The sequence below is a fragment of the Myotis lucifugus genome, unplaced genomic scaffold (genome assembly GCF_000147115.1).
Source record: "Myotis lucifugus unplaced genomic scaffold, Myoluc2.0 scaffold_25, whole genome shotgun sequence".
NCBI classification, from domain to species: Eukaryota; Metazoa; Chordata; class Mammalia; order Chiroptera; family Vespertilionidae; genus Myotis; species Myotis lucifugus.
In genome coordinates this window covers 2378667-2392017 of record NW_005871073.1, presented here as the reverse complement: position 1 = coordinate 2392017, position 13351 = coordinate 2378667, and the positions used below count along the sequence as shown (strand labels likewise).

Below are 13351 nucleotides of genomic sequence, written 5' to 3'. Positions count from 1 at the left end.
TACCATTTGCAACAGCATGGATGGAACTGGAGAGCATTATGCTAAGTGAAATAAGCCAGTCAATGAATAAAAAATACCACATGATCTCACTTATTTATGGATAATAAAGACCATTATAAACTGATGAACAAAAATAGATACAGAGGCAGAGCAGCATCAAACAGACTGTCAAACTACAGCGGGAAGGCCCGGGAGGGTTGGGGGGGTGGTAAGAGATCAACCGAAGGACTTGTATGCATGCATATAAGCATAACCAATGGAAACAAGACACTGGGGGGTAGAGGAGGCCAGGGGAATGTCAAGGGGGGGGAAAAAAGGAGACATATGTAATACTCTTTATAATACTTTAAGCAATAAAACAAAATTAAAAAAAATTTGATAGAGAATATAGTAAAACAGTCATACCAGTTAAGTTCATCTCTAAGGGATTATAGATGTTTTTTGTTCTTCATACCTTTCTAAATCTTCTATACTCTTTTTATAATTAAAACTAGAGGCCCGCTGCACGAATTCATGCATGGGTGGGGTCCCTTGGCCTGGCCAGTGATCGAGGCCTATCGATGGGGCTGGCCAGCTGAGGGGAGGGGCTGCAGGAGGTTGGCCAGTGGGGGGAGGGGCTGTGGGAAGTTGGCTGTGCTCCCACTGTGATGAGCGTCTGCCCCCTGGTGGTCAGTGTACATCCCAGTGACTGGTTGACTGGTTGTTCCAGTTTTTCCGTTGTAATGGTTGCTTAGGCTTTAATACATATATAGATAGTTAAAAATATTTTTTAAAAGTTTAAATAAAACACATTATCCTATATAATAAAAGGTTAATATGCCAATCAACCTAATGGCAGAATGACTGGTCGCTATGATGCGCACTGACCACCAGGCGGCAGACGCTTAATGCAGGAGCTGCCCCCTGGTGGTCAGTGTGCTCCCACGGGAGGAGCACCACTTAGCCAGAAGCCAGGCTCATGGCTGGCGAGTGCAGCGGTGCTGGCAGGAGCCTCTCCCACCTCCGCAGCAGCACTAAGGCAGTTGGACATCCCCTGAGGGCTCCTGGACTGTGAGAGGGCGCAGGCCAGCCTGAGGGACCCCCTGAGTGCATGAATTTCGTGCACCGGGCCTCTAGTATGTAGTATAATTTTATAAATATTTATTAGAAGTTAAACAATTAACTGAATCTCAGTGTAAATTAACCAAAACTTAAAATTAATATAAAATAGTAATATATAATTAACATAATTATAAATTACTATTTTCATTTTACCCTTGGCTTTGTATTTTGAGATCTATTGCTATAATGCACTAGAAGGTATGAAATGTACATTAAACATTTATTAATTCATAAGTTAGAGCTTAGGAACTATAGTGAATGTATTTTTACATATACTGAAGATATTAATATCTAATAAAACTGCCAAAAAATGCTTAGATACTTGAACTACTTTTAAAGATTCTAATATTCTAGAAATACCTATTTATATCTAATAAGATTAATTACAAATATTCTTATCAGTGCAATAAGACAGGTTCTCCTAAGCATCAATATTCTATAACTTTTAGCCATTTTCTAATATTCTATATTTTACAGAATAAGACTCTAGATATTTCACACAATTCTTAGATAATACTAAGAATTAGCCTTTTAATAAACCCTCATTTGTTGAAAAAAATTAGCAATTAACTAGGGAATATGCATAATGTCTATAATAAGCAGTTTGCCCAAAATACAGGTGCCTTAATAAAAAACATGTATTTTCAAATATTACATTCTACTCTTTCAGATTAATTCTCACAATTAGCTCAAGTCTAGCAACAATTTATTATATTTCAGCATCACATCACAACCTAGATTAAAATTTGACTAATAATAAAAAAGAAGTAAAAATCCTTCAGTTAGAACACTTTCAGAATAGAACCTCAGTATGTGTGTGTATATATGTATAAAAAGAGCTTTTAAAAAATATCCAATTTAAACATTGTTGAGTAGCTCTCAGGGAAACTATACTAATAAAAGGGTAATATGCTAATTAGACTGGACATCTTCCAGACAACCTTCTGAATGTCCTTCCTGACAAAGCCGGCCAGGGCAGTCGCCCGCCCATGGTCCCAGGTGCCAGTGGCTGCGGCTGCAGCCCGGGAGAAGGAGAAGATGCCTGCCCACGGTCCTGGGCACCAGCAGCTGTGGCTGCGGCCCGGGAGAGGGAGAAGCCGCCTGCCCCTGGTCCCGGGCGCCAGTGGCTGAGGCCTGGGAAAAGGAGAAGCCGCCCGCACCTGTTCCTGGGCACCAGCAGCTGCGGCTAGCCCAGGTGAAGCTGGCCTGGGTCCCAGGTGCCTGCGGCTGGCCAGAGGAAGGGAATCCTGGGTCCTGGGTGCAGGCCCGAGGTAGAGGTAGTTAGGGCGATCAGGCAGGCAGACAGGTGAGCAGTTAGGAGCCAGCAGTCCCAGATTGCGAAAGGCATGTCCGACTGCCAGTTTAGGCCCAATCTATGGGATCGGGCCTAAACTGGTAGTCGGACACCCCATGAGAGGTCCTGGATTGGAGAGGGTGCAGGCCAGGCTGAGGGACTGCCCCCACCCTCCGCCATGCACAAATTTCGTGCACCGGGCCTCTAGTCCTATTTAATAAAAGCCTAATATGCTAAGTGTCCAGTCGTCTGGTGGGCCATTCAACCAATCACAGCATAATATGCTAATGATATGCTATGGCTGCTCAACTACTCGCTATGACGTGCACTGACTACCAGGGAGCAGACGCTCCGACTGGTAGGTTAGCTTGCTGCTGGGGTCCGGCCCATCCGGGGTCAGCGAGACAGGCTGGACATGCCCTGGAGCCCTCCTGCAGTCCTTCCCTGGCTGGCCGACCTCCCACATCCCTCCCCGGCCCCGTTCGTGCACTGGTGAATGCCCTCTCGCAATCCAGGACCCTTTGGGGGATGTTGGAGAGCCAGTTTTAGCCCGATCCCGCAGGCCACACTGAGGGACCCACTGGTGCATGAATTCGTGCACCAGGCCTCTAGCTAATCTATAAATATTCTTTCCAAGTTACTCATTCAACAAATAATTATATCTTTTCATTCACATTAATTAGTTCAAAAGACTACTAGTTCAAACACTACTGTCATACATTCAATCTGAACTTGTGATACAGCCACTCAGTTCATGAACTGCAGAGTGCTCCATTGAGTAGATATTTCTCTAGTGGAAATAAGCTAGGGGATTATTATGACACTTTTCTGACACTTAAGATATTAACATAAGTAGGTATCTTCCACCTGGAAATAACCAAGAGTAATTATTATGACACTTTCTTGGCATCCCAGAAATAACATCATACCTAAATATATTGGTAATTTCTGTCTTAATGTGCTATAGCCCAAAGTATACATATAGATTAAAAAGGAGAAACAGCACCCTGTTCCCTTCTTTAAAAGTGACATCCAGCAGCAGCTGTACATACTCACACACATTAATGGCTCTTCAGTCATCCTCCCCAAATACTTCTTTTGTTGTTGCTCATTTCCAGCAATAATAACAGGCATTTGCTATCAAAGAAAAGTGACATTAAAGAAATAAGATATTTTTATTGCGTATGTAAATTCAGAGATACTACCAATTAAAATAAAGAACTATTTTCCCCCAATGGGTAAGTATAAAGAACTGGCCTTTATTCTGCCTTCTAGTTGGAAAGCTAAAATAAGAAAATAACTCTGTTAATCTAAGTATTTTCATAAAATTAAGTTATATAGGGCTTGATATATAATATACAAAGAATTAAATTTAGGATAAATAACGTGGTATATATAATCAGGCCTCCTAAAAATTGCTCACTAAATTGTAGCATTGCGAGCAGTGGCAGCAAGCCATCAAGATCCTTCTCCTGAATGCTGGATTTTGGCCTTGCCCTTACCTAAGAATTGCCACTGAAGCAGCAGCCAAAGTGTATAGTTTCCCCACAGGGATAGTTAGGACTCCAAGTACTGGAGACAAGGTCAGAATGGTAAGTTTTTGGAATCAGAAATACAGGCTTCACTGAAGAATGTTGTGTACCTTTGAAAAGAAAACTGTGCTCTACCAACTCACCTAACCTAGTAGTACTGTCTCATTAACAACAGCTCAGTTACACAATTAATTTTGTAAGTAACTTACCCCCAAAGAATTTGCTTCAATAGCAGTCTGAACTCCTGTACATCCATAAGCCAATTCTTCAGTAATTAAACAGGAATCAAAAGTCCCAAGTCCAAGACCTCCTACAGTATCAAAATATTTTAAAAGCCCATTATAATATGTAGTACATCTCAGCTGAAATTAAGGTGAATTATTACTTCCAATATGACCTAATCAGAAATAATTAAAATAGTTCATCTAATGGTTTTAAAAGCATATTTGCAAATATAGTATCTATAACCCAAGAAACTAAAAATGTGCTAAGGCTAGCACAGTAACAAATTATAGTTCTCTAAAGTAAGTTTTAAAAATTTCAAAAAAAAATTCTCTTGCTATTTGTAATCTGGACTTGTCTTCATGTTTCAACTTCTATAAAAACTTGATTCCACTCTGCTGAAACTTTGATCCTTTAAATCTGAGGAAAGGAATGAAAACCTCACAGAAAAAAAACAAAAACCTCTTAATAAAATGTAAACTCAAAGGTAGAATTAAAATGCAACAAATTGACCAATTCTGGAGGAAAAATTTACTAACGTTTAGGATCAAGTTAAGGTTGGAACCTGTTATAAAGAAGGAATAATGCCTCTCTAAGTGTTGAGTACAAGGCTTCTAGAAGCAGGCAGTATTGAAGTCTGATCAGGGAGACATGGGTAGAAAGCCAATATTTAATGGTAGTAAGTATTTAAAGGAATGACTAAGCAAAGTTTCACAATTTTTCTTGCTTATATGCATTCTAGAATTTAAAAATGTGAAGAAAGCTTACCACAACTTTCTGGAATGTGTGTATTCATTAACCCAAGTTCCCAGGCTCTTTTAATAAGGGGAACAGGATACTGAAAGAAAAGAAAAAAGATGAAAGAAAATAGCTACGTACATTTAAGAATCTAGATAACTTGATTATATAGTCTTGTAAAAAATGTAAAAGATTTTTCTCTCCTTAAAATGCATAGAGGCTTCTGGTCAACATGGCAGAGCAGGCAAATGTGGTATTTGCACCCTCCTACAATCACATCAAAATTACAGCTAAACTACAGAAAACCATAATTCAGAACCACCTGAAATTTAGCAGAATGGAATCCTACAACTAGGGATTTACTAAAGAAGCCACATCAAGATTGGTAGGAGAGGCAGAGATGGAAAATGGGCTGGTTTCACACCCATGGGTGGCAGATAAAAATTGGAAGGGGTATCTCAGCCATGAAGGTGCCTCCAGAGGAGTGAGGGGGTCCCAGCCCCATACCAGGCTACCCAGTCCAGGGTTCCAGTGCCAGGAAGAGAAGTCTCCATAACTTCTCGTTGTAAAAACCAGCAGGGATTGTGCTGAGGGAGACGGAGGGCTGCTGGAGTCCCAGGTAGTACCTATTAAAGGGCCAGCACACAGACTTACTAGGACTCACTCACTCTGAGCTCCAGCACTTGGGTAGCATCTCAAAAGGCACCAGGGACACACAGGGAGGAACTGAATTGTCTTACACAAGGGCAAAAGCTGGAGGGGCAGCTTTCTCCCAGACAGAAGTGCTGGCAGAGTCCATTGTTCCTTTTTTGAGCCCTTCCCCGCACAGCGCCGAGAGAAAGGTGCCATGTCTGAGTCTCCATTAACCTGGCTATCACAGTTCATCCCACACTGGTGATACCCCGAGACTTCATCGCACCCTACTTTCTGGCCCACGCAAGCTGTTTCCAGTGGCTTTTCCATACAAGGGGCCTGTTTCGGTTCATGATTCAAACTTTCCTAAAGTCTCTCAAACAAACTGCATCTGCCCTCTGCAAGCCCTATTCCTTTTGCTAGGTGCCTAAGGATGGGCACTAGCGGCAGCTGGCCTTGGATCAGGCCTGGTTCGCAGCTTGGCCTTACCGGGGGCCCTCCAAGCCCAGCACAAGTAGCAGCCATCTGCAGATCACTCTGTTGCTCATGCTGGGTGGAACATGGGGTGGGGGTGGCTGGCCTTAGCCTACACTTCCTGGGAAGTCCAGAGCCAGCTTATCTTGTGGACAGCTTCAGACCATATCAAAGCACCAGCCAACTACCTCCATAAGTGACACACTCAAGGGGTGGCCTCAGTGGGCACCAGAGCCCCGCTGAAATAAGTCCTGCTCTGTGGGATGGGGTCCTACACAGCTGATCCTCCATTGAGGTCACAACCAGTCCTTGCAGCCAATCGGACTGGGGGTAAATCCTTTCCACTGACATGCCAATAGCAATCAAAGCTCAGCTACAACAGAGGGTGGAGGGCCACCTGCAGTGCCCAGGTCAGGTGAACAGGGAGACTGTGACACTGGACCCAACAGGATACCTACTACATTAGGCCACTCTGCCACGCTGGGGAGATGCAGAGCTCTACCCAATATACAGAAACAAACACAGAGATACCTACCTCGCCAGTTCTATCATATTCTGCAGCAACTGGGATTATTTCCTCCCTGGCAAATTTACGAGCAGTAGCTTGAAATTCTTTCTGCTGTTCAGTGAACTCTAAGGGAAAGTTATTTAGAAAACATTAAAATAGAATGAGTTGAGGGAAAAAAGCCCTATGGAATTAGTATGTAGAAATTTATGCATATAATGAAGATTTTTAACCCTTGATTAAGCAGAAACTCAAAAGATTACAAAGGAACTTTGTAACTAATCAAGATTTCATTGTGCAATATAAAGAAATCTAAGCCAAAGGAGATAGGTAATATTTCTAGCTTTTACAAGTATTTCCTGAGAACAAGTGAACTGAGAAAATGGGTCTTTTAACTAGAGGAAAGGAAATAATTTGAAACAAGCAGTACTTTAGGAGGCAAAGGATGCTTAAGATAGGGATTTTCATTTCAAATGCTTTGCCCAGGATCTTCATTTTATTTATTTATTTAGTAAACATTTCAAAAATTGATTTTATAGAGAGAGGGAGAGAAACATCGACACGTGAGACATTGATAGACTGCCTCTTGTATCACCCCCCACCCCAACCCCCGCCAACAGGTGGTCAAAATCTGCAACCTGGGCATGTGCCCTGAACCGGAATCGAACCTGCCACCCTTTGGTGCAGGGGATGATGCTCTGTTATTTATTTTGTGCTACATCCTTAGAAAGAAGAGCAGGAAAATATGTATGCTGCTAACAGCTCTATGGGTAGGGTAATTATGATAAAGAAAAAACGAGGTCAGCAAGAATGGGTGTGACTAACTGTGGACAATCAGTGGATGGTGATTGATTCTGTTCATTGACAGACATTACTAAGATTTTTAAATCAACATTTTAGACAAATACATACATAGAGAGCTGCATATACATAATAATTTAAGTTCAAAGTCAAAAGACAGAACAAAACATATACCAAAACTAAATCCAAATCCTTGTTCACGTTTTAGGGCAGCTTTTGTATGTTGTGATCTCCAGTCAAAGCGAGAAAGACTTCTCAGGGCCTGTAAAGAACAATTTTATTAAAATAAATTTGATAAATTAAACATTAATCAAATAAGAGAGTACTGACAATTACGAGTACAACAACTTGTTTGATCCCACTCAAGAGCAGAGTGCCTTTAACTATAATTTGATTTCTATAGTAAATAAGCCAATTACCAGGTATTTGAACACATATCAAAAAGGAATTTTTTTTAAAGCAATGAAAATAGATCTATTCAGTAGTATTTATATTGCTAAAGTGGGAGTATTTCCAAGGCAAATAATAGTCAGGGGTAGCAGCTAACTTAGAACCACTAGTCTGGAAATCTCACCTACAAGCTGTAGGACACTTGTGATTGAGGAGCAGAAGTGTTGGCAACAATAGGATGGTATTGTACTGTGTGCAAAAGTTGCCCAGTACATTAATTAATTAATTAATTAATTAATTTATTCCTTACCCGAGGATATTTTTTCCATTGATTTTTAAGAGGGTGTGAAAGGGAGGGATGAGGGGGGAGGGAGGGAGGAGAAAAAGGAGAGGGAGAGAGGAAGGGGGGAGAGAGAGAAAGAGAGAGAGAGAGATGACAGAGACACATGGACTGGCTGCCTCCCAGGTGGGGAGTGAACCCACAACCAAGGTAAGTGCCCTTGACTGGGAATCAAACCCCCACCGACGCTCTAACCACTGAGCAACCATCCAGGGCCAGTCCATCAACTTTGACACTGTCCCTGTGAGCCTCCCACAAATGCCTCTAGGAATCTTCCGCCTGAAGGATATTTTTTCTAAGATATCTCACTCTATTTCACAAACCAAAATAGCCTAAAATCATGTTCTTTATCTTCTGCTGTTTAAGTATTCTCAGAATGTTCTAAGGCAGGGGTAGCCACCAATTTTGTAAATTACATTTTATTGGAACACAGCCACACCATATTGTCAATTGCTGCTTCCACACCAAAGTTGTGTAGTTGCCACAGGGACCATATGATCCACAAAGCCTGTAGGGCTCGGCTATAGGGTTAAGCCTTGTTGGCAAAGCCACAAACAAGTCCCAGCTTAGAGGACACAGTCCTCTTAGCATAATTAGCTTGACCTTATGAAGCTCCCTAGATCTTATCTGGGAAGCTAATGGGCTGAGGGAGATGTAGCAAGTGCTGCCAAAACAAGTAAAACTTACAAGAACACTGTAACTATGGTGACCACTATCTTGTTTACCTCTGACTATAAAATAAAGGCTCAGCTTGCCTCTGGATCTCTCTGTGTGGCCTCAGCCAGGCACAGGAAGATCCACCTTATTCTCTTTGTCATTTCTTTAATCCTTCGCTGCCCTCACTCAGGCTTTCAAACCCTTGGCTGAGCTGGCTCGGCACAAAAGCCAAAGCTTACTACCTGTTCCTTTACTTTTTTTAAGTTTGCCAGTTCTGTTCTAGACTATTAATATACTACTTGTCTTAAAATACAGGGTGAGGCAAAGGTAGGTTTACAGTTGTCCATATGAAAAATAATTCGATAAAAATAATAATATAAGAATAAACTGTTTCGAGTACTCACAACTGTAAACCTAGTTTTGTCCCACCCTCTATATGTATATTTCTTCAAAGATATACTAAAGATATAATCACATCTATACTTATTGTTCCATTTTAAACTCATTGACAGTTTTTAAAAAAAGTAATCACTTGTATCTGTTAAAATTATCAAATTGAAAACCACTTAACTCCTGAGTAAATGTTTGAGGACGGCTAAAAGTACACAATTTATATTTCAAAGAAATTTGATGGAACTATCCCTAGGCAATTCTAGTAAGTTAGGCAAAGAAAAAAAGAGAGAAACTGAATAATATACTAAAAGATCAAGAACTTATGTTGTTCAAAATCTATACAAAGAAAACTGTCCACTATGTAGATTACAACTTTAACTTACAAAGAGAATCACCTACATTTAAAGTGACAATACAGATCATCAAGTATCTTAATTTAAACAGCCCTTTCAAAATTACATACTTTATACTACGCAACATACTTTATACTACAATTTTGAAAAATTACATAAAGTATGAAAATTCACATTTCTTTGTAATTTTGCTTAATTTTATTTTCGAAGTGAAACACGGTTTCTCTGGTCCTCATTATCCAGTTGTAACAGACCAAACCTATTCTCATTTACAACCACATGCCACATGTTAATTCTCTGATTGTCCAGGTCAGGCCTAAGAATAAGGCACTATATTGATTCCTATTTTGCACTTGAAGAAACTTAGGCTCAGGAAGGTCAAGTAAAATTGGCCAAAGTCACTCTGCTATTAGTTGGTAGAACCAAGATTCTAACTCTAACATTTACTAAGAGCCCATGCCATTGACCGCCTTGCTATACCACTCTTTCAGTTTCAAGTCTCCTACTTGGTTATTAGGTTCTATAAAGAAGAATAACATCCCACAAAAATCAACCCCCAAAATGTGACTCTTCTAAATATGTGTGAAAGGGCGAGGGCTACGCCCTCCATCTTGCCCCAGGGTAAGGGCTACGCCCTCCATCTTACCTTGGCCACGTGCTTGGCAAGGAGCTTCTCCCGGGAAGTCTAAGACTCTGCTAGCCACACCCAGGAACAAGACACCGACTTGCGCCTGGCCAAGCCAATCGGCAGAGCACAGTCCTTTCTCCTCCCCTTACTACAACCCCCTATAAAACCCGTCTCCATAGAGTTCTCTCTCTCTGCTTCCTGCTGCTTGTCGGCGAGGTGGGGGAGCCGAGCTAGCTCGAATACAGACTCTTATGCTTTTGCATCGGACTGGCTGGCTCCCTGATGTGGTTTCTTGGGGATCCTGAAATCTGGGCATAACAATGTGCTCAGATACCATTATACAAAAATTAGACCTCACAAAAAAAAATGTAAAGTGGCTTTCTGAGAAACTTTAAATAGGGTATATTAGATTGAAAATAATTTACAAAAAATATGATTTTTAAAAAATACATTTTATATAAAACAAAGTACAAAGGTAGTTGCAGCCAGGGAACAATGCCCATTGACCTGTAAATTATATAATTTAATGTTAATCATTTAGTGATGTGTTTTAGTAGATACCAGATATAGGAACAGTATATTATTTGGACTTAGAACTGCTAAACTCAAGTTGAGTTTGAGTTTGACATTCCACAAAATTTTTGAGACCTTGGATCGGTTACAAACTTCTTGTCACTTCTTTTCAAACCTGGAAAATGGAGTTTGAAAAGGAATCACCATTTGTTGAGATGATTAAAATGGGATGATGTCTTGGAAGCATAGTGCCATATGGTTTTAGTACATTGGGTTCTCTGCCCAGAGCAATAGAATTCCAAATCTCTAAAAGAGAGCAACTTTAATCAAGCGTCAACTCTGCAATAATGGCACAACTAAAATTAAACACTTCTGTATATTTCTTAGGGATATAAGGGCCTTAGCATTACAGGAATGTCAAAAAAGGGATACAGGGGCTGAAGTTTTCTGGATGGGTTTTTTTTTTTTCCTATATCCTTCCTTAGAGAGACTGAGAAATCTGTCTTTTTTTTCTGGTGTCAGAGCTAAAAATCATTTAAAAAAATCCCCCTGTTTGTGCCTTCAGAAGCGATGAACTTACACAGCAATGACAAATATGGAGGAACAATCCATTAGAATTATTCTAAATTCTAACACTGCTACTTTCTTCGGTCAGGAACATAACTTTCTTAACTCAGCCATAAGTGACCTTTTAATGGCAGTCTTGTGTGAATATATCAATAATATTTAGGATAGCAAAATGCATCTAGTGACAGTTTAGAATCTGTGCAACACAACACTGGAATATACAAACTTCAAGAAGAATTCTGCAGTAGGTTTTTTCTTTTTACTTTTTTTGAACGAATGAAACATGTTCCTCCTCATTGCACACCCCAAAGCGCATTAAACATATTAAGTATCCACTTCCCGTTCCCCGTGACTTTGCAGGCCTTCGCGATAAGACTATCTGAATTCTGCATTTTCTCGTCTACATCAATTGCAGAATGAGATTCCCTTCGCGGGCTGGGGACAGGGAGCTGCAAGATGGAAGAGATACGAAGCCAGTTCAGCACAAACAGGCCCGCCCAATGCAGACAGGTCCACTTCGGCCAAGGGCGGGGCGCCCGGGGAAAACAGGTGAAGGGTTCAAGAGCAGAGACAGAAAAAGGACATTCTAAATGGTGGACGCCATTGCATACCGGGCAGCTGCCGAGAGGATAGGGAGGGTCAAAACCTGGGACGTATTCAGTCCCACCGTGAGAGCAGGGGTGAGCCTGACGGCGGGGTGGGGGGGAAGGGGGATCCAGGGTCCGGATCCCGGCCCGGGACGGGGTCCTTCCTCACCGCGGCTTCCGACCCACCTCCCGCCTCGCCCCCTCCCCTGTCTCCCGCCGGTGCCCACCCCGCAACCACACCAACCACCCCGCCTCCGCAGCCCCATCCGGCCCTGCTCTCCCTCTCACCCCGCCGCTGCGCCTCAACATCGCTGCCATGGCGACTCGCTGAACGACTGCTCGGTCCTTCACCCCGCGCGATCGGCCGAGACTAAATCGGGCTCCGGGGTCGCCAGTGACGGGGGCCCGGATGCCCCGCCCTCCCGAGACCGACGGAGGGCGGGGCCCGGGGGGGCGGGGCCCGAGGGGCGGGGCAGCCAAAGACGGCAGCGCGGAGGGCCAAGGATGGAGGGACTGCGCGGGCGGCTCGGCGGGGCTTGCTCCCTGGGTGACCTCGCGGCGCCGTCCTCGCGACTTTGGGAGGGTGTCTGACGCCCCGCTGGTCCGCGGGCTGGTCCCCGAAAGGGCTTCGCTGCCTTCGGGTCCTCTGAGTTCAGACGACGCGCCCTTCTTGGGGGAAACCGAGGCTGACGGCCGGCGTGGAGAGGGAGCCCGGAAGGCGGCTTGGCGATGGGAACGCTATGGGGAGGTAGAGAGGAGCAGCGAGCACGCGACGTTGGGAATGGGCATGGGAGGAGGGAGGGAGGGGGAGGGGATAGGGGGCTGGACGCGGGGCAGGCCGGGAATGTGGGTGAAAGGTCACGGTCGTCGCCGGAGGCTTGGGGCAAAGGTCACCCTGGGCTTCACCCTGGGCTTCATTCACCCTTGTTCTCCCTGGGAAAAGCCGTCAAACCCAACTCATTTCTGCTTTAAGGATTCAAGATTCATTTTACTCTCAAATGCCGGGCCTAAAGCGAAAGGATGTTCTGTGCGCCTCGGCCACGTAAACGAGCAGGGGCATTTCATCACGTAGGTACATCCGACCTTTCGGAGTATTGCCCGGGCTATTTATTCCTGCCCACGTGTGCAGAGGCGGAGAGCGTCCTTGCGAGTGAGGTTGCAACAGGAGCCTGTCTAAATCCAGTTGGCTCAGCGAGTGACTGGAAAGAGAGTGTCTCCGGAAGAATTCTGCTTCCAGTCACCCCCTCTTCCAGTTAGACCCCGGGTTCTGTGATGTTACAAAGCGCAGGGATGTGCAGAGTTGTCCAGGTTTGGGGAGCTCTGTGAAGGCGCGCTCCATGGGTGACCTTGCGGCGCCGTCCTCGCGACCTTGGGAGGGGGCTGCCGTGGTCCGAGGGGTGGTCCCCATGAAAGCCAGGAGTGTCAGTGTTTCCCACAGTCCCTAGGACTTTCCATTTTTCTTGCTCCCTTCCTAGTACAGGCCCTCATCACTCACACCCATGCCTTGTTACTAATTTAACAATATTGTTGCCTGCCGAAGGCTTGCCATAATCTCATTCTAATTTAGCGGTTTGATTTCTATATCTGGTTATTGTACTCCCCACGCAAGAACCTTATATTTTG

The 13351-nt window shown here is 43.5% G+C and overlaps 1 protein-coding gene across 1 annotated transcript in view; it reads right to left on the bottom strand.

The window, feature by feature from the left end:
- ACADM (acyl-CoA dehydrogenase medium chain) overlaps window positions 1-12462 on the bottom strand; it is a 36019-nt gene extending 23557 nt beyond the window's left edge. Inside the window, exons 1-6 of the mRNA XM_006086095.3 lie at window positions 12017-12462; window positions 7475-7562; window positions 6530-6627; window positions 4918-4987; window positions 4137-4237; window positions 3452-3532 (exon numbers count right to left, since the gene is read on the bottom strand). Coding sequence (XP_006086157.1) covers window positions 3452-3532; window positions 4137-4237; window positions 4918-4987; window positions 6530-6627; window positions 7475-7562; window positions 12017-12046 — 468 coding nt within the window. The 5' untranslated portion in view covers window positions 12047-12462. The remainder of the gene's footprint in view (window positions 1-3451; window positions 3533-4136; window positions 4238-4917; window positions 4988-6529; window positions 6628-7474; window positions 7563-12016) is intronic.
- Between the last annotated feature and the right edge of the window lie 889 nt (window positions 12463-13351).